This window comes from Lissotriton vulgaris, chromosome 6, assembly GCF_964263255.1.
Source record: "Lissotriton vulgaris chromosome 6, aLisVul1.2, whole genome shotgun sequence".
Taxonomy (NCBI): Eukaryota; Metazoa; Chordata; class Amphibia; order Caudata; family Salamandridae; genus Lissotriton; species Lissotriton vulgaris.
The window spans coordinates 1,191,495,884-1,191,518,161 of NC_141694.1; the positions used below are offsets into that span (position 1 = coordinate 1,191,495,884).

At 40.6% G+C, this 22,278-nt stretch overlaps 1 protein-coding gene across 4 annotated transcripts in view; it reads left to right on the forward strand.

Moving 5' to 3' along the window:
• The window catches only part of C6H6orf118 (chromosome 6 C6orf118 homolog), a 281,810-nt gene that overhangs the window by 255,890 nt on the left and 3,642 nt on the right, over window positions 1-22,278 (forward strand). The window contains exon 10 of one of the 4 annotated variants that reach the window (XM_086925370.1): window positions 4,191-4,296. The exons of 2 other annotated variants lie outside the window; for them this stretch is intronic. In XM_086925370.1, coding sequence (XP_086781496.1) covers window positions 4,191-4,275 — 85 coding nt within the window. In that variant the 3' untranslated portion in view covers window positions 4,276-4,296. Of the gene's footprint in view, window positions 1-4,190; window positions 4,382-22,278 lie in introns of those variants that run through there. One more of the 4 variants, XM_086925369.1, reaches the window with a different exon arrangement.

A 22,278-nucleotide genomic window follows, 5' to 3' on the forward strand; every position in this document is an offset into this window, starting at 1 on the left:
CGAATGTCCTCAATTTATGCGCACATTCTGTATTTGTGATTATTTTATGTCAATGCTAACGTCAGTATACAATAGGCCCCTGTTGATTATTGTTTCTGTAATTTTGCCTTTTAGAGATTTTTTTTAACTAACAAACCCCGTCCTGAAGAAGGTGTTACAATCAACACAAGACACCGAAACGCCGCGTCAACCTTTTGTTTTTTTTTAAATAAATGATGTCCAATTGAATGTATATTTGTTTTATGACTGCATACTTAAACTGTATTGTTTTTTTAATAAACCGTTTTTTTACACTGGTTAAGTTTATAGTCTCCTAACTAATGTGATGACCTATAGACAGGGTTCCTAAACTGACTGTTAGCTTGTATGTGAATATTTTGTGTATGTTAAGTGAAATATTATCTTGTCCTTGACAGTGTAGATACCCCTAGAGCCTTCTGGCAGGGTCAGTCTACATTGTAGGGTATATACCCCCACCACCTAGGGACTTCCTGTGTTTTTCTGCATATGTGATTTCGCATATGTGCCTGCGACTCGTCAGGGAACGGTCTTGACATCTACAGGGGGGACCTCAAACGTGCCTATAAGAGGAGTTAAGGGCTCAATAAGATCTATGAGAGAGCAGGGAAAGGATAGTCTTACCACTTTTCTCCTGGATAAGCCTGATCATCATATGTTTTTCATTCATTCAGGTAAGGTTCCTGCAGAAGAAAGTTTCTCGCAAGTCTATATAGTAGTGGATCAAAGAAGCTTCTGGTTTGAAACAGATCCTTAGGGAGAAAAAGGGGGATTTTTTATATATATATGTATATATATGAGAGGGGTTAGGGGACGGTTTGAAAGGGTTTACCAAAGATTCGGCCCGAGCTATTTGGGTCTAGATATGGTCTGAGAAAGGGGCTTCAATTATACGGTGTTTATAGGTGTTTAAAAAAAAAAAAAACTAATGGGACAGGCAGCTGAATAATATCACCAAGTGTATATATGAAGGAAAATACCTTATGGGGTGGTAGAGGACAGGCAGATCTTTTTATTTTTTCTCCTTCAGGTTTCCTTCACACACGGCGCATCCAAAAAGGGGGGAGACAACCTGCAGGGTACATAATATAAATTAACAGGTGGCCCAACAATGAAGGAGGACAGGAAGGGTCCAGTTCCAATTGGAATAAGGGGCTTGCTCTAGCCAACACAAGTCAGGGGAAGAGGAACATTGCCTGATGGAGAAGCCAAACGCCGATTAAATACGTATTCCATATGTGTTCATTAAGGCACAATCTGAGACAGTCAGAGGCGGAGGTGCCATATGAAACAATTGAAGAGAATCAGCGGGTTCCTGCCTGGGAAAAACAATGCTGTCAATAACTCTGGGTGGAATGCTCTCGAGGCGTAGGCAGAAGAGGAGGAATGGGTAAAAGATGGACGATCTTACCCTGCAGCCGTCAGGGTCGGCGTCCCGCACCGCGACCGATCTAAATTCCGGAACTCTCCAGATTTCAGTTAGCAATCACGGAGGGCCGGACATATTAATCTGGTGACAGGGGAAAAAAATGATAGGGCCGGTAAGCGCCACACATAGAGGCGGTCGGATTCAATATATGGCGGGGCATTGAGAGATCCTTACCTGGAATCGAGGGAGGGCTGAGGCAGGTCGCAGGGTCGGCGTCCTCTCATGTCGGCGACAGGGGACAGACAAACCATTCCACGAAGACTCCTCTTTTTAAGTCTGTTAGGGAATAGGAAACAGCAGCGGGGACCGGCGTTTGTATCAATTTCCTTGTGGAATAGACGGCAACAGAGACGATGGTGCCGCGGAGAGTGCACTGTTAATGCAGCGGCCATCCTGGAGAGGGGACAGAATCATAAGGGGATATACAGTAGGATTCCTCTTAAGGGCGTGAGAATGAAATCGGAGGAGATCTATCATGAACATTGCAAAATACTTAAAGAAGAGGGCGAAAATAGCCGCGAGCGATGGACAAGGGAGTTTTGCAAGGCGGGCTCAGAGCACAAGCGTGTGGGAGAATGAGAAAGGGGTAACCATCTAGGAAGGGAGTCTCCAGGGCACGTGACGTCACCAAGTGCAGACAAGGCAAGGTGAGCAAGAATAACTATACTAGGGAAGAACTTTCAAACAAGGTTCATAATGAGCATTTTCACAGGGACAGTGATCAGATAAGGGGGGAGTTCACAGAAAGGCGTTGGACCAAGGACATTTTTCATTGTGTCCTTTGCTAACAGAATTAAACATGAAAATCCAAAAAACCTCTCTTTTCTTTCGGAGGCTGGTGGTGTCAATTCCAGGCTGGGCCATTATTTTTTCCAAGATGAACCAGCGAAGGTCCTTTTCAGTGTGGCCTTTTTCCAGCCAGTGGGGAACTAATGGGGCAGAGATTTTTTTGTTTCGAATATTAGATTTGTGTTCCCCAATTCTCAGTTGGCATTCGTGTCCGGTTTCACCAACGTACGCCAGATTGCATGGGCAAAGTATGATATATACGATGTTGGCAGTTCGACAGTTGGTCATTCTTTTATTTCGGGCCACCGATAGTGAGCGTTCAGTGGTGCTCACAGAGTCGCATATGATGGCGTGGGGGCATGCATGGCATGTGCCGCATCGGTGGTTCCCAAAAATGGGCTCACCATTGGTAATCACCGTCTGAGCACTGGTCGGAACTTCCAGCGATTTTCCCCTAACAAGATGGTTTTTTAGGTTTTTATTTCTCTTGAATGCGAATATAGGCCGGCTGATGGGAGTAAGTTCCTTCTCCAAATTGAGGAGGTGCCAACTGGAGTTAATGACCTGTCGGATTTTGTGGTTCATGTTGGAGTGACGTGATATATACACTAGTCTTTCCTGGGATTCTGATACTGAGGGTTCAAGCATCAACTCCCGGTTCGAATATCTGGCTCTTTTGAAGGAGTCCTTGATGAGGTTTCTAGGATAGCCTCGGTGGAGTAATTTCTCTTTCAGGATATCCAATTGTTGTAGATAGTCATTGATATCAGTGCAGTTCCTCCCTATTCGTAGGAACTGACTGTAGGGAATGCTATCTTGTTGATTCCTGGGGTGAAAGCTCGAGTATTGTAGCAAGGTATTCCTGGCGGTGGGCTTGGTATAAAGAGACACTTTTAAAGAGTTGTCATAGTGTTCGACCCAGATGTCCAGGAATTCAATCCTTTGATGGCTATGGTGACTGGTAAAACGCAAATTGGGGTCCGCTGCGTTTAGCCATGATATGTATTCCTCCAGGGTCGTATGGTCCCCCTTCCAGATTAGAAAGACATCGTCGATAAATCGACGCCATCCTCTAATGTTTTCATGGAAGGGGGCCATTTCGTTGAAGATGTTAATGCGCTCGAATTCTCCCATGTATAAACAGGCTATGCTGGGGGCACAACTGGCCCCCATGCTGACTCCACTAGTCTGCTTGAACATGGAGTTGTTGAATTCAAAATAATTCTCATGGAGGACCAGCTCGAGACATTTTGGTAAACCCTTTCAAACCATCCCCTAACCCCTCTCATATATATACATATATATATATAAAAAATCCCCCTTTTTCTCCCTTAGGATCTGTTTCAAACCAGAAGCTTCTTTGATCCACTACTATATAGACTTGCGAGAAACCCTCTTCCGCAGGAACCTTACCTGAATGATGGAAAAACATATGATGATCTGGCTTATCCAGGAGAAAAGTGGTAAGACTATCCTTTCCCTGCTCTCTGATAGATCTTATTGAGCCCTTAACTCCTCTTATAGGCACGTTTGAGGTCCCCCTGTAGATGTCAAGACCGTTCCCTGACGAGTCGCAGGCACATATGCGAAATCCCCCGCTAGGAGTGTCCCCATCTTTTTGTAAATACCCTGAATCCTTAGCAATTGTGTGCTCTGAATGCCTGTTTGGTTGTTTCTGCTGGTCCTGGGCTTATCCTTAGTAGCCCGTTGTGTCCCTCCCACTAAGGAGGTATAGTAAGAATCCTTACGCTTTGAGTGACTACGCTGTCGGAGCATTGATATACATTTCCAATGAGTTTATCATTTTAAACCACTTTGCAATATATACATATATGCCTTATGAAATTATTTGTTTAGCTTATTAAAATATATTTAATTCATTCATATTTGTATGTAGTAAATATGTATTTAACTATGTGATTCACACATAAACAGACCTCTTTTTTATTCACAGTGTGTATGTCCCCCTCCCCGGTCTTCAATGCCCTGATGAAGATGCAGCCCAAACTGGCCTTGCATTGAAACGCTCGTTGGCGTGACCTACATGGATGGCCTTTAGTGTAATATCACTACCTACTGCACCTCATCTTTAACTGCCTCCATGTTGTTGTTTTTTGTCTCTACTCTAGCAAACATTGATTGTTATGTTGCAGGCCCCTAGGTCCTCCTAATACTTGTAGTTGTATGTCTGCACTATTTCTATAGTGAGTGAGATTGAGATGTGTATGTCTGCTTAATGAATGACTGTGGGAGTGTGTGGGACGTTCATAAACTCTTTTCCTGGTATGAATTTTTAATGATGACACCTATTTAGACCTAAGAGAAAACAATTTTTTCCTGTATTTGTATATATGCTTTAGAAAGTTTTCTTATGGACTCCACTTATAAATTGTCATTTAAAAAAAAAATAAAAACTTTTCTATTTTCTCAAACAATTGTGTTGAATGAGTTCTGATATATCATTGGCTCCGATGCGTTAATTTATGTCACCCCCCCTTATCCCTTTGGATCTTGTTGTTGGGACCATATAAGTATACCCTGGCAGGGTAGTTCTCTCTTTCTATTTCACTGTTCTTTCCCCCTTTTTCCTGCCAGCATCACATAGAAATAGGAACCCCTTGGGGAACCCCCTTATATTTTGTTGAAGTGACTGACTTAGTCTTGAGCATCGAACATTCGGCGATATCTAGCAAAGTCATGCCTGATTACTCCAACCCTGGGGTTAATCTGGTGTCTTCCTCTGATTTAGAACTAGAGATTTCTTTATGTACTGTTAATGTGAAAGGAAAACCACAAAAATTTACTCAGAAGAGACAATCAACGTTTTGTTTCAGATGCAGTTCAAAGAACTATATTAGTAATTTTGCAGGTTATCCAGCTATTAAAAAGCATTGTATTCTATGTAAGAAAGTAGGCCATTTCCAGGGGGCGTGTAGGAGCAATTGAAAACCTGTAAATGTTAGCAGTGTGAAACAGAAGTGGATTCATGTACGAATTCACTTAGTAACATAATAATAACACTGGATTGTGTGGGGGATTCTGGAACGATAAAGGTTCCTTTATGTTCTGCCTCGATCAATGAGATTCCTCTCAAGTGATGTCCGACTCTTGTTCTCCAATCACCATTTTAAGGGATACCACATTTAATGATCTTTGGAAAAAAAGTTTTGTTATTACAATCTGATGTTAACCCTAAAGCATTCGGAGAAAAAGATATCAACATGATTGGGTATTTCATAGGTGTTGCACAATGCTTAGGAATAGAAACTGAAACGAAGGTTTATGTGGCAGAAAAAGGAAAAACTTTATCGGGTGGAGAGACTTAGCTCATATGGGACTGTACTTAGTCTCAGGGGATGAAACCCCGATCAAAATGGGGGAGTTAGCAGTGTGTCAAGTGGAGTGTACTAGGGCGGAGGTTAAAGGTGGTCTGTTGAAGGATGTATTTTCTGAGTTCAAATCTGTGTTTAGTGACCATGTTGGACTAGTGAAGGGCATGGAACACCACATAAAGTTAGTACCTAATGCCCAGCCCATGGCTTATAAAGTGCATTCTATTCCTAATCATGTCAGGGAGGAACTAAAGAGTGCACTGCATAGCTCATGTTCGCAGGGCATCATTCAAACTACGTATTTGTCTCAGTGGGTGTCTCCCATTGTGGTGGCACGCAAGATGTCTGGTGGGATCAGACTTTGTGTGGACTTGCGCGCCCTGAATAAAAACATAATCGTGAATTGCAATCCACTGCCCAGAATCCAAGAGTTGTTGGCAACCCTTCGAGGCGAGAAGTTGTTTTCTTTGATTGATCTAATGTCAGCTTACCACCAAGTGGCTTTGTCTGTTGAGTCTCAAGACTTGACCATATTTGTGACCCCTTTTGGTGCGTACAACTTTTTACGACTACCTTTAGGTCTACATCAGCAGGTAGCATGTTCTAGAAACTTATGGACACGTTATTCCTTAATATCAAAGGGGTACAAGCGTAATTGGATGATAAACTGACCTCTGATAAATCTTTGAAAGAACATAATGCCATTTTAAAAAGTGTACTATCTATCCTGAGGTCTAGAGAGATGATAGTGAGGGCTGATAAGTGTAAATTTGCGGTACAAGAGTTAGAGTACTTAAGCCACACAGTATCTTGTAAAGGAATTAAACCTAAATTTTCAGTTGCGAGGGCGATTGAAGAGGCCAAAGCACCCACAGACAAGGACGTCTTACGTTCGTTCTTCGGTCTGGCCGAATATTACACCAGACTCATACCTTGTTATGCACAAACTGTAGAACCGCTGTGGGTGTTACTTAGAAAGGGCCAGAGTTTCAAGTGGACAGAGGAGTTGAATGTAGTTTTTGGAAAAGTGAAAAAGTTGATTGTAACAGCACAAGCTTTGCATACATTCAGGGATGATTGTGTTTCCCTTATAACTGTGGACGTCAGCATTTACAGGCTTGGTGCTGTGCTTAGAGAGTGGAAGGTTGTGAACAAACCATGGAGCTTACGCAAGGTCACTTAAACAGTTTTAACAATAATAAAGCACAATAGAGTGTGAGGCTTTGGCGTGTGGGGGCTGTTCAAAAGATTAAGATGTATATTTGGGGACGCAATTTTGAATTGTTTACCGATCATAAACCTTTGGTTTATATTTTCAATAAGGGCAACAACAATAGCATGTCCGCTAGGCTCATGAGAATGGTGTCCAAACTTTAAGAATATTATTTTACCCTTGAACATATTCCAGGCGGGATGAATTTCCGTGCTGATTGTTTATCCAGAATGCCTATGGAAAAAGATGACGAGAAGGATTCATTGGTGGAGGACATTGAATGTGTGCCGTAGTGGATGTTGTGCATGAATATGATTCTGTGATATCTGAAGATGGCTGGAAGATAGCCTGTGAGAGTGAGCAGGTGTTGCATAAGGTAATCGAATACACTACCCACAGCTGGCCTGGTCCAAGATGTTTGGATGGTGATTTGAGTATTTTCACTCAGGTGTCTGATGAAGTGACAGTGAAAAATTGTATAGTACGTCGGGGGACAGATTTGTTCCACCTGCTGAGTTACACTGTACTATTATAAACAAAGCACACCTTGGGCATCTTGGATCTATTAAGACCAGAATTAAAATAAAACAACATTATTGGTGGCCCTCTTTGGATATTCAGGTTAAAAATGTGATTGACATTGTACTGAGTGCCTTCTTTCAGACAAGCAATGGCAGACAATGAAAATGAAGAGTTCCCTAATGCGCCATGGGAAAAAGTAGGTCGTAATTTTTCTGTACCATATTCTGTGCTGAATCATGAAATGAAATGTGTCATTTTAGCTGTTGATCATTTCTCTGAAATGGATGTATTTCAGTTTTGTAGAGGCATCAGATACTGAGGCTACCATCACATGTTTAAATTAGATATTTTTGTTAGAGGGGGCACCCAATGTTCTTGTGACAGACACAGCACACATTTTGTATCAGAGAAAATGTGTAAGTTTATAAGCAAGAAGGATATAAAGCATCTAAAAGTTGCATTGTACTCTCCTACATCCAATGGTTTAGTAGCAAGGGGTAAAAAAGTTGTGAAAGAAGGGATCCAGACTGCATTAGTGTCTGGCTTGGATGTAGGTGAGTTTGTTGACCAAAATGTTTGGAATTACAATACTTCCCCTCACTGTACTACTGGAGTGTCTCCTTTTACCTTGTTGAGAGGCAGAGAAGCACATACTCCTCTGTACGTGGTTGAGTGAGATGTCTGGTGGTAGGAAAATCAACTTGAATGAAGTGTCGAAAGGGTATCCGCAAAACATACTCTTCTGAAGGGAAATTTTGAAAGGAAATGTCATTTAGAAGGTGAGGATATTCTGGTTGGGGACTGGGTTTTAATTAAGAAACCAATCAAGGTAAGGAAAGGAGAGTCTAAATTTTCGATGCCTGAGCGGGTGACCAAGGTCAGCAAGGGTCTGCTTTTATAGGAAGTAAAGGATGGTGGAACAAGAGACAACCGGTGAATGTTTCCCCTGAGCAAGCTGATATCATGCATCATAGAAAGAAGTGTTTTGATAACGATCTTGATTGGGGGCATTGGTTACAGATGGAGGGAACATCAGTGTCTGCTCTGAATTGTCATGTGCCCAAGTAGTTCCACCAGGGGCTGTGTCATCAGGACACCAAAAAGGTTTGAGGACTTTGTTAGATATTAGGATTATAATTACATAGTTGTTTCTATTAGTTGTTAGAATCAACTCCTATTGTTGAGTTTTAGATAATGTGTAGCCATTTGGTATGGCGTTTTCTTTTTCATTTTTGTAATGGGGAAAGTGTTGTAGTATTGTTATCAATAGTGCATCGCGTGGCACACATGAAATACACTAGAACCAAGTGTGTATATACTCTTGAATATGGCCCGCGCGTGGAGTGATTACTGGTCAGGGTTCAAATGGCATCTTGTCTGTTGCCGCTCGATCACTGGGCCAGGAGGTCGCACAGTGTAGTGGGTGGAAACTTTGAAATAAATAATACAACTTCTGAAACCAGTATTCCTTTGCTTATTTCACTCCTATACTATGCAGTAAACACCAGGTTTTCTAAAAATTTTGGAGGCGCAGGTATATTTTGTGGCATCTTAGCAATTCTAATGAAAAGCCTAGAGTAATGTGTTACTCCAAAAACGCAATAAATCCCTTTCACAAATCAGCTTATGTCAAAATTAAAACATCATATGCATTATATATCTAGTCAAATACCTTAAATAGTTGTGTCAGTCATAGAAAGTCCCTGGAATTACTGCATAGCCAATGACAGGTGTGCACATCACTGAGCACACAACATGCCTATTGCTGGTGCTGCCCAAAGGGAACAATGGTTCCACAGCAAGGTAGGTCGATAGGCTGTGTGCCCTTTACCAAGCACAAAACATCTTCAACGTGCCTATCATTGATGCAGCATGCAAAGATCAAAAGCTTCACAGCTGGCAAAATTACTGGGTAAAACAACATGCAGCACACTAGTTGGCAATCACAACACACATGTGCTCCCCGCTGACATCCTGCATGGAAAACAAATTTGCCCCAGTGCCCCTAACGTGTATGCCGGTATGCTAAAAAAAAGGTACACATGAAGTACTCTCAACTGTTTCCTTATTCAAAATGGCGTTGAAAAACTTGGCTGTCTCAACCACATCCCCACATCCATCAAGCTCCACGATACGTAACACCAAACCTCCACTGTCGCTGATCTAGCAATTGCTCCTTTTTTGCCAAGGATCACATGTCCTGTGTGACGTACATTCGCACATGCGCAGCCCTTCCACAACCAGCATATCCATCGTCAGGATTATGCTAATGGCAAGCTCGTTCCAGCAAGACAACCTTCCTACATGGATCAAGGCTCAGGCCAGAGATCATTTCCTCGCACTTTCAAATGTCACCACTCATTGTCTACCATTAACCGAAGGTGAGGCAAACAAATGCCCTCAATAATCCTTGCCGCTCACATGTTTTGCAGATAATCGCAGGATCGAGCAACCCACAAAGGCACTAGCCGCTGGTAAAGAAAGTTCATGCAGCACATACAGTTGATTCCTCATTTTAAAGGTAAAGTTATCAGTAGCACCACTTCCCATCCTCCAAAAGCACTCGGAATGATCTTCTCCTGCTTGGCACGTCTGCAAAATATCAATAGGGCTTGTGCTGGACCAGAGGCTGAATTTTCTTCAAATTTAAACTATAATATTTCCAAAACTCAACAATAAAGCTTCAAAGCACAGCATCCAGCATACTCCAGTTCAGCATCCCATTCTGATTGCCACTTTTTTGAAGACAGAACGCTGTTGTAATTGATGAAGAGTTTTCTGTACTAAGTTATAAGAAACTGCCCTTGATCAGTCCCTGATCTCAGTCAATGTCTGCCACACAGCTTCTCGGAATCCACACATTGGATTCCAGAAGTGGAGTATAACATCGCTAGAGAACAGCATCCAGCTGCCAGGCAACATAAATACTAAACATAACAACCAGCTCCATTATGAAGGAACAGGTCAGGCTTTCTGTTTTATTACTCAAAAGTGGAGAGCGGTGCCACAAAATAAGCAGAGCCCATGGCAAAGTGCCTTGGCTGTCCTCCCCTAGCATCAATTCTGAAAACGTTTAACCCATCACAACTTGCGATCTCTTAACTTGGCAAATGTGATCTTTGCTAAAAGCCTACTACTGCGATGAACATGAGAGATGTAGCAACTCATAGGTTTTACTGTTGTCATGATTAGCTTCATCCGAATAAAGAAAAGTAAATTTCTGCATCAGACATCAATCAACCTTCTTTGATGCAGTTCAGGATGTCGTTTTGACAGGATCATCTGCAGTCCCCTGCCAGTGAGTCTGTCAAATCACAGCTCTAGGTTTAATCTTATCCTGTACAAGTCAGATAGGCCCTCTGTACAATGTAAGTGTTAATTCTGATTTAGGTAGAAACTGATTGTGCAGGAACAATTTACAATTCTGATATTTCATCAGTGAAAATTTGGTAGAATTTATCTGGGGAAAAAGTGCGGCAAAAGTGATAAACAACTCCATACATCAGTGCACTCAATACGATTCTCATTAGTATTCCCCAGTCTGTAGCTGAAAGGCTGCGATGATGTGGTAACACTGCAGGTGTTATTAAACACACACAGATGGTAATTTCGGGTGTGGTACTACCTCCTCAGTTTCCTACAAAACGTATAACAAGGGCCATGGTGTCATTCTTCGTCTTTACATTCCAGTTCTGGAGCACAGCACACAAATATACTTCATAGTGGATGGCAATTCTACCCAGTATGGCACACTGAAAGACTGCTGATTAATTCGAAAGTTGTAGTCGGGGTATTCAATTTCATGTCTGTAACATAAACACCAAAGTCATGATGTGTGACTCTTTTAATCAGTTTTGCATCATCTGAAGCCTTAAACACACTAGCTTCCAGGTGGCATAACAAAACGCAAGGGGCCCCCCTTGCAAGCTACATGGATGGGCCCCCTCCAGACTCAATCAGGAGCTCTCAGGCCAGGGTACTGTGCTGAGGTGGCCTCCTGGAGCTTGGGGCCCCCGCAACACAGGGGTTGTGGGGACCTATTGTAAAGTCCAAAATGAGGCAGATAATTAAAGTTTTAGTATTTATTTAAGAGGAACACAGGAGCGAGGTAGGACGCAGCCTACACAAGTCTTCTTCCCAGTCAAACTGGCATCCAACAAGGAATATTGAACCTTGCTAGAATGCACAAGGAAAGAAGATTGAAAGAAAACAATTCTAAAAGTAAGAACAACATGACACATCTTCCTCCTCAAGGAAAAAAAAACACAGAAAGGAAACAAAAACAAAAACAAATTAACATACAAAATCGTTTAACACCTTAGCTGCTTCGCAAATATCCCTCCCCAGTGCTGCGCTGTCCATTGGAACTAGTGCTGAATGGACGTCCAATGGTCGTGCGCAGCACTGGGGAGGTAGCGCTCGTGACGACCGTTGGCCGTCAGCAGCGCTTAAGAGGTTAACCATTTGGAGTTTGAACATATGCGTTTCTTAGACATATCACTATTAACATTTACCTCAGCGGAATCAATAACATTAGAAGTCACAACCCTTCCATATAACATTTACAGATTCTGGATCAATACTGTTAAAAGATGCTACAACAGGAGTCACATTTCCTGAAGAGAAATCAGCATTACTTGATTCTGAAGTGGGGATGGTTCCAGATGTGTTGATTTCAGGTGTAACAACATCACCTTGTTCCTCAACATCAAAAGTGATCCCAGAAGAAGATGAAACAACTAAATCTTTCTTTAAATTATTCTCATTCTTCCCTCTGTAAACAGCAATCCTCCTAATATTCCACACCTTGCCATCACTAAAAAGAACAGTATTACATAAAACTTTTTTGATCATCAAGGGTTCAGAATATTGAGATTCACCCTTACGGACTTTCCAAGGTTTTCTAACTTTGACCCACATTCCAAATTCCAAATTGATATCCACAGAACCAGCTCCAAAATTATTGTAAAAAATGCGCTATATTGTAAATGTTTATCCAGAATATTATTTTTAACTTTGATCATGCAGATATCTAAACAAAGATTATTTTGCAACCAATCAGGATTACACTTAGTTCTGGGAGTGCGACCTCTCATAATTTCAAAAGGAGACATTTTTTAAAGCATCATATATATTAGTTCTATACGTCCAGATGGCTTTATAGACTTGAATTTCCCAATCTACCCCCTTCATACCGGCAATTTGAATGGCATTTTTAAGTACTTTATTAAATCTTTCACACATACCATTACCACTAGGGTTGTATAAAAATGTGGTCCTATGAGTAACACCAATTCTCTCAAAATAGGTTTTAGCTAATTTGGACACAAATAGTACTCCATTATCGCTAAATATTTGAACTGGAAGACCCTCCTCAATAAAAACCTTGTCTAGAAACTTTAACATAGTGATAGAGTCAATTTTGTCTACAATGGTAATACTAGGCCATCTTGAAAAGATGTCAATAATGGACATTATATATTCAGAATTGGCACCAATGGGACCCATAATGTCAACAGCCACAGTGTGCCATGGACCATCAGGAATAATTGGCTCACACATGTCAGGCCTTAACGTTTTAAGTACTTTATCAGAATTGGAACACACAATGCATTCTCTCACAATTCTTTCCGCACTTATATCTATTCCTGGCCACCAGTACCATTTTTTAACATTTTGTTCAGTTTTTACAATACCACAATGATCTTCGTGACACAATTGTAAAACCAAATCTCTTAATGATATAGGAGGAATGGCTTTGTCACCACGAAAAATAGTACTATCCAAAATGGATAACTCATTTCTTACCTCCCAGAAAGGGCTTAAGTTTAAAGATACTTTAGATTTCTCTGGCCAACCCTGGCGAATCAAAGTAGTAACAGATACCAACTCGTTATCTTTAAGATATTCTTCGTTCCAATTTTTCTTCTCCACACAAAAAGGACTTTCATCATGAACAAGTGCAACTTGTAAAGAATCCCATTCATTCATATTGCATTCTTGCAGGTCTGAAGGCATCCGCAAGTACATTACTTTTGCCAGGAACATATTCAATCTTATAAGCAAAATCCTGTAGGTGCATAGACATTCTGGCTATTCTGGCTGAAGCTTTAAATAGCCCCTCAGTGGTAAGAAGTTTAACCAGTGGCTTGCGCTCAGATCTGACAATACATTCTTTTCCCAATATAAAACTGCGAAAATGTTCTAAAGCCCAAACTACAGCCAAAGTTTCTTTCTCAATCACAGAGAATTTGCACTCAGGAGTGGAGAGAGCTCTTGAAGCGAACGCAATTATGCATTCTTTGCCAGATTCATCAATTTGAGAAAGTACTCCTCCTAAACCTTTATTGCTTGCATCAACTGTAATTACAGAATTATAGTCCATGGTGAAAGGACTTAGTACAGGGACATGGATAATTGCTTTCTTAATAAAGTTGAATTCATTTTCACATGCTTAAGACCATGAAAACTTGACATTAGTCTTAAGGAGTTGTCTGATGTTAAAAACTTTGCTTGAAAACCCTTCTACAAACTTAGCATAAAATTCTACCATTCCCAAAAATGATCTAACTTCGTCCTTATTAGAAGGAGGAGGAGCTTCTTTTATGGCATCCACCAATTTTGGTTTAATCGCACCACCATCAGCACGCAGTACATGACCAAGATAAGTAACTGATGTTACACCAAATTTGTATTTTGATTGTTCTATTGTTAAACCTTTTTCCTCTAAAGAACTTAAAACTTCCTCTAGCACAGTATTATGTTCATCTATGTCTTTTCCAAAAATAAGGATGTCTTCCTGAAACAAATCTTGCCTTGGGGTGTTTGCCAAATAATTGATGCATAAGGCGTTGAAAAATGGCAGCAGCGGATGCCAACCTAAAAGGCATTCTCTTAAATTGAAAACAGCCCATGGGTGTGACAAACTCAGTTAGGTGTTTACTATCCTCATCAAGAACAATCTGATGATATGCAGAGGACAAATCAATAGTAGAAAAAAAATTGCCACCATGCACTAAGGATAACATCTCAGAAATCTTTGGCAAAGGAAATGTATCAAGAACAATATTTTCATTTAGATGTCCAAGGTCAATGCAAAGACAAATTTTACAATTGGAGCGTCTGGCCACTACCACTGGAGAAATCTGATATCCTCATTGACAAGTTTTACCAATTGTTTCTCTACATCTCTGCGAATCAAAATGGGACTATTCCTTGCCTTGAAAACTTTAGGATTAGAATAGCTTTTTAAAACAATGTGGTGAGTGAAACCTTTTAAACTGCCAATTGTCCCCACTGAAACCCTTAGGAAATATGGATAGCATGGAATCTCCTATTTCATTACCCTCATCAACAACAAGAACAGGATCTGGGCTATTAGGATTCAAAATAATATTCAAATTCCCCTGGTCTCTCCAACCAAGAACCGAAGGGCATGTTTAGCAACATATAATTTGCCCAAAGATTCTCTTCCTTTGAATCTAAACATTAGGGGTTTCAAACCAATCATGTCAATTTTTTCACCAGAATAGCCATAAGGAGAAATATCAGTATTGTAAAGTTTATCACCTAAATAACGTACAAACTCAGAGTTCCAAACATGTTCACTAACAAATAGTAAACGGAGAACCAGAATCTGCATAAATAGCTATTGAAACTCCGCCTAATGACATATTACATATAGTTTTTTTTATGAGTGTGTCGGAGGGATCCTTAATGTTAAAGATGAATTCTTTTTCGTTATTGTCATGATAACTATCATCTTCAACAGAGCAATGCATAATTCTCTTAACCATATATTCATCATCACCTGAAGGAGAGTCATGAATAACTTTTACTTTATGATTTTTTTTCTATTACAGGCTCAAGAATAATGCCCAATCAATCCACAATTGGAACACTTTTCCTTAATGGCAGGGCACAACTTGTTATTTGCTAAGTGAGAATCGCTAATACAGTGGAAGCATTTTAAATCTGCACCTTTTTTAAAATCATGCAATTTGTTTTTAGGAAGTAACTTTTGTTTGGAATTGGATTTGTTTTGAATTTTAGAAACAACTTGTTCAGAAGTTTCCTTACTCTCACACTTTATAGCTTTGGCACTGCTACCTGATAACTCAGCTTTTCTAACAATGGCTAACACGTCTTTGAGATCAGCATCTCCATTAATCCAAAGTCTGTCTTGGATCGCTGGGTCTGAAGCATGCATTACAACTTGATCTCTTATAAATTGCTCCTGGATGTGATCGAAATTACAATCTTCAGCGATTTTCTTTAGTGAACAAACATAAACATCAATAGTTTCACCTGGTTGTTGTTTCCTGTGGAAAAATGTATATCTTGTTATACCTATACATACTTTCGGAGAGAAATGATTATCAAAATCTTTTAGAATATCAGAAAATACATTCTCATCACCCCCACCAGTAGTTTTTGTCATTTCATCGTACATTTTTAAGCCACAAGCACCAATTGAATGTAAAAAGAGTTTTTTCATCCTCTCTGGCTTCATCTTTCCATCTTCGTCTATAGTCTCAATGAAGTTCAAAAAGTAAGCTTTCCACTGTAGCCATTTCATGCAAGATTCTGACCCTGTTGGCCAAAATGCCTGTGGAGATTGTATGGTAAAGTTTTGGGTAGCCATAATGTAGAAAAGGAAGGTGGAAAGAACTTGAGCAATTGAAAGTCACACAAAAATAAGGTAAAATAAAACCTTCACAAAGTGAATTAATTATTTTCTTTCCTTTTTACTTGAAGGACTCTTTAAAAGAAACGTGAGAGAAAAATGAAGGCAAGCAGAACTTACTTTAAGTCTTCACGTACAATAAATAAACCAGCCCGATGTGTAACCTTTTACTTGAAGGACTTTAGTATGAAAGCAAAACGCGGCGAAAGTAAAAGTAAGAATAACTTACTTCAAGTCCTCGCGTATTAAAATTAATCCCTCGTCGGTAAAAGACTTTCCAATGTAGAACACAGTAACTATGTAAATGGACAACATTTGTCCAGAAATGGGTTCTGTAGCGTCATACTCAATCACATGCTCTGTAAGGATGACGTGCACAAATAGAATCTCCATGGCGTCATAACAGAGAGCGGCATTTGGAATTCAGCTGCTCCTCCGTAATGCGCTCCGTGGAATTAAAGGTAATTGTTTTTTTTAAATGAAGCACGTATGGCACAGAAAAGCTAACAACCACAACAGCATATATTAAAAATATATAAACTTGAAGAGTAGAGATAGGGCTTCGCACGAATCAGTCCCCTTGGTAGATGGAACAGAAACGAGGTCTCCGCGACATAAAAAACCCCAAAAAACACTCACAAATGAAGTGCAAATGTTCTGCCAGCGAAGATCCCAGCTCGTTAAGGTCAAATCCAATTAACCATAGAAAATCCTAGTTTTGCAAAGCCAGAATAGTCCCAATAAAATCACGGAAGAATAAATCGAACGAGAATAAGGAAAGTAAAATCCATGAAAAGATTCCATAAAGTGAGTTCAGGGTTCCTGGTGTTTTTTGACAACGTCGCCAATTTGTAAAGTCCAAAACGAGGCAGATAATTAAAGTTGTGTATTTATTTAAGAAGAACACAGGAGCGAGGTAGGACGCAGCCTACACAAGTCTTTTTCCCAGTCAAGCATCCAGCATGGCACGAGGGAAAGAAGATTGAAAGAAAACAATTCTAAAAGTAAGAACAACATGACACCTATGTTATGCCACAGGTAGCTTCCTGGTAGGTCACACCTAAGTGGCTGGAAGCACAGATGTCAAACTGACAGGAGGACGAGGACTGGCAGGACAGTCCTCAGTGACTTGCTGTAGATGCGGTGGTTAGTCCAAATTTGGGCTGGCAGGGTTTGGGGCAGGCTCCGTCATGGGTCCCAAGAAGTTGGCAGCTATCCTGCTGTGCACTCCACCTGGACTTGGTGCATGAGAGCACAGGGCACTTGGAGATCTGGGGCCTGAGACCTCAGGATTTTCAGTTTGTGGATTACATAGCACTCGAGGGGCTGTCCTGCTGACATAAACTTGCCTTGTACACAGTCGGTCTTAATGCTTAATGCCAACCTATGCACTTCTAAGTAGGCCCTCTGTTCTTTTGAAAGTGTGGGGTCCTTTCCTGTCAGTGGAGGCAGGCCCTGGGGGAGAAGAGTCTTACTTTTTTGCTCTTTTATTTTAGTTTCTAGTATGTTTTTATACATCCATTGATTATACATCCATTGATACTAACCTGAGGCCACCGGAGTCGAAGAGGTTTTACCTAACTCCCTCAAAGGCTTAATGATCAGAACCTTTAATGCTTTATATAATTTGTTTAACATAATTTAATTATTCTGGTTCTGAGAAGCAACATCTACAACAGTCTTTGTTTTAGCCTCCGTATTTGCCATGGTCACTGCCACCGCTACTGCTCTCTAACTTGTTCTCTTGATGGTGGATTGTGGTTTTGTATGAATGTTTTTTTCCGGTTTGACCTTGTTTTGACTTCTGACCTCTGGTATTCGATTCTTCATTTTAATTTGGCTGCTTGGTTGTTTGGCCGTCTTTTGAGGCACTAGCTACATCTTCAACAACACCCTGGTATTTCGGTGGAGAGGTACTACGCTATATAGCACCCCATTTATCTACTCCACAGCCAAGATAAGATAGTGCAAAATAGGAGAAAAAAAACAATATCGAACCTAAGGGATCGACAATTCACTTCTTCTTGGAATGTGCAGTGGGTGTCAAAAGAGACTAAGCGTGCTGACAGGCACCTTTCAATCGAGCCTCCTAGTATGACCCCACAAAGATTGGTCCTAACAACTGCTCAAGTTCACCATGAAACCAGTGGGCTAAATAACGTCTCCCAGGAGTCTTTGATTCTAAATGAAGGTCATTTCACTTCTGTTTCTCCTTTGACTGTTATGGGGCCAGACACAAAGAGCAAAAAGATAGAGTCCACTATTATCAATCTAACTAGTTGGAATATAGTAAATATTTCATCTAAAGTAATCGTGGATAACTGGCTAAAATATATATGCCCTTATGACATAGTTATGTTGTGGGAGACTTGGGCTACAGATGATGTTGGGTGTGATGACGTTTTTTCGCCTGCGCAGTGCTTGCGCTGTGCTTTTGAAATCTCTTCTATTTAATATATCTTAAAAGGGGGGTCTTATCAGTTCCAAATTGCGAATTACTGTATTTATTCGTTTTTGTGTGGAACTTTTTTTGTTAACTTCTACTGGCTGCACATATTTACGATACTTCTACTAAAGCTGTTCACAGTGTTTAAGCCCCATTTTCTGTCAAGATAAGATCTGTTCCCATGGAAAAGGCAAACAGCTTCTAACAGTATACTGGAATACTTTCTTTTAGTTGTGTGAAGCAGAGGCTTAAGTCCTAGAGCATTTGTGACATTTCTTATTCATGCCTCAGTATCTTTCTGTGCACTTTGTAGGCATTATCAGATTGATTTTTTCAATTTGATCTATTTGGTCATTATGATCAAAATCTAATTGTTGTGATATACATAGCACGTTAAAAATATAGTTAACACACAAGAGGTATGCTCTGTTTTACTGCTAAACCGGCAGCCACACTTGCAGTTACCCTGTAGAGAACAGGGTCATGATTTGAATGATGCATCAGGTGCAGTAGTACTGGGCCCAAACGTTGTCAGAACGCCTCTAAACACATAAAACTGTTATATTTGACTAGTAAACAGGCAGTTACAATTGCAGTTACTTCGCAGTTAAAAGGGACTTGATTTGAATGGTGTAGCAGGTGCTCTAAAGACCCCACTAAACCCAGATTATTGCTAAAATGTACGACTAAACAAGACAGCCACAAGTGCATTTATCTATCGGGCAATAGGGTCATGATTTGAATGGTGCAGCAGGTGCAGTAGCACCAGGACTAAAAGCTCTAGGCACCCCACTAAATACCTACTATTGCTATATTGTACTACTACACAGGCAGTAACAAGTGCAGTTACCTTGCAGACAACTGGGTCATGATTTGAATGGTGCAGCAGGTGCAGTGGCACTGGTCCCAAAATTTGCCAGAACTCCTCTAAACACCCAATATTGCTATATTTTACTACTAAACAGGCAGACACAATTGCAGTTATATTGCAGGCACTAGGGTCATGATTTAAATGGTGCAGCAGGTACAGTGACACCTCGGGCAAACGTTCTATGAACCCCTGTAAATACCAAATATTGCAACAATGCAATATTTTACTGCTAAACAGGCAGCTAAAAGAGAAGTTACTGTACAGGCAATATGGTCATGATTTGAATGGTGCAGCAGGTGCAATGGCACTGGGACAAAAGTTCTAGGAACCCCTGTAAATACCAAATATTGCAACATTGCAATATTTTACTCCTAAACAGGCAGCTAAAAGAGAAGTTACTGTACAGGCAATATGGTCATGATTTGAATGGTGCAGCGGTGCAATGGCACTGGGACAGAGCACACAAAAAGTTTAAATAGGGTCGGAGGCCAGAATTTCAAAGACAGACCGGGATATGCGGCCCCAAACGAACATGTAAATACAGATTATATACCAGTGTCTAGGAGATAAAGAAAGAACAGGAAGAACTCAACATAGCCCACGATTCATACACATGACATATGGTTTATATGTACGGATTCCCATCACTCACCATGCCTGGTGATTGGCTTCATCATTTGGGTAGATATTAGAGCTCTAGGATGTCAAAAAGGTATATTTACCAAGATGAGCAGTATGTCTAAATAGTGAAGTGTATGGGAACAGAAATAAAAATGCAGTGCAAAACCAGTGAAGTGAAAACAAAAATGGATGCGTAGACATACTATGAATTTTATTAGTGTATGCTACGATCAAAAGTTAAAAACAGCGTTAAGGACCAGTTTTAACAAATAGCCGTCCTTGACAGAAATGGTCAACATGTTTCAGCACTCAACGGAAAAAGTAAACCATGTGCTTTCATCAGGACCTCTATAAATAATAAAGCTACTGCTATAAGTGTAGACTACACAAAGGTTTTTTACAAACCAGAAAAGGATGCAAAGTGAGACAAATTTCTCACAGTCCAGAGTTCTCCATCTGTTCACAAATGATCTGAAAAGATAAATGGAGTCACACAATGTGCAATAGAATCCTAGGATAGAGTTTTCCCATTCATTCTCTGTTTAATGTGTGGTAACAAAGTAACCCATCACAATCACACCCAGAAGAAATGAGCAAAAACCCCCCATCTTACCTCGTGAATATGGATGACAAGTCCTCACCCCACCTGGCAACAGCTCAGGATAAAGAAGGCACTGCTCTAAAAGGAAAAGTACACCAAACTAAAATTCATGCGGTGTAACATATAACCTTCACCATTAAGAACAGACCAAAATACCAAAGGTATTAGGTAAAAAGCAATCTTAACTCATGTATCTTCCCACTCTCTCATGTTGAACAACACTAACCCTCCTTGAGGGTATTTCATGTAGTATTTTTACATAGAACAAAACTTTTCTTCTTAGGCTATGGTCGCAAGTATCGTAATGGTGACCATCAACCTCTTTAAAGTGTCTTAATTTACACCCCTTAGCTTGCGGATTCTAAGATGGTAATGATATCATGATTGAAATGCTAATCATAAAGTCCATTTATTCAGAAACGGTAACAGAGCAAATCGCGGTACATAGGTAATCAAGTGAACCGTTGGTAGCGATATAAGTAATCAACAGCTAAACCATGACAAATCGCCAAATTAGCCGTTAGTAAAGGTGAAATTGATATTATCTAAATAGTAAACCCCCTCTCGGGATACTCCGTACTTGTAGACAGGAGATAACAATTCACATTCGAGCCAAGAGTCGAGTTAAAGATATCAGCAGAAAGTGTATTTGCTCTTACCTATCCGTCGGTACCTCTGACGGTCTTCAGAGCCGTGGGGGAGGTACCGAATGGAAGAGAAAGCACTCACTAAATAGATACCGCTTCAGCTGGTAGCCTACCCGTACCTTCCGTGTTGATCAGCGTAGTCCCGGTAGACACGAGAGTTTGTCCGAGATCTTGCGGGACTACGCTGGCAACTACCGGATGACCTAAAGATTCATGGGAGGTGAAGTCCCAAGACACGATATTTGGCAAAGGGCTGAAAAACAGACTAAAAGATAAGCAGGCCATGTACATGTTGTATAGTACTCTCCCGGTCATTGTACAACTTCAGTATGCCAAAAAGCTCCGTTGTTGAATACAGGGAAATTCACGAAGCCATATTCTTAGCATAGATCCCAACTGACAAAGTTTGAATTATGTTCAAGGACTGAATGTTGCGCTCTCAGTTAACATGGTTTAGATAGACACAGTGAATTACGGTCAACAACTCTCTGGGGCCAAAAGTTGTAGTAACTCTGCATGACTATTTAAGACTACATTGGCAAATCACTCAGAGGACAAAAGCACAGCACTTGAAGCAGACCTTAAGCAAAACGCAATGTACAGTAACTTAGAGTATTAAAGAGTGGACCAAGGAATAGAATCATTTAATCCTTGTGTATCACTATTAAGTCTGAAGACCCACTGTTGTTCCCTCAAAAGTAAGAATTTAGAGACGCCAGTGACATGCTCTGGAATAAAGGGTTGTTCTAGAACAGTCCACAGCATGTCCTCTGGTCTATGATTTAGTTCCAAATAGTGGGCTGTAAGTCCAGTCGCTTGTTTTTTGCACCTTACAGTGCTCATGTGTTCCATGATCCGTAACTTGCCCTTACGTACGGTCATGCCCACATAGTTCAAATTACAAGGGCATGAAATCAGATACACCACCTTCTCACTATTACAGTTAGTCAATCTTTTCTGTATCCATGGGCGGTCTGAACCGATGTCTACTGTTTTAGATTTTTTTGTCATAGGACACACTTTGCATGTACCACATGGATAGTGTCCCTGCAACGCAGGTGTCCCCCAGATGGTATCTTGGGTCGATGGTACCGAGGTACGAG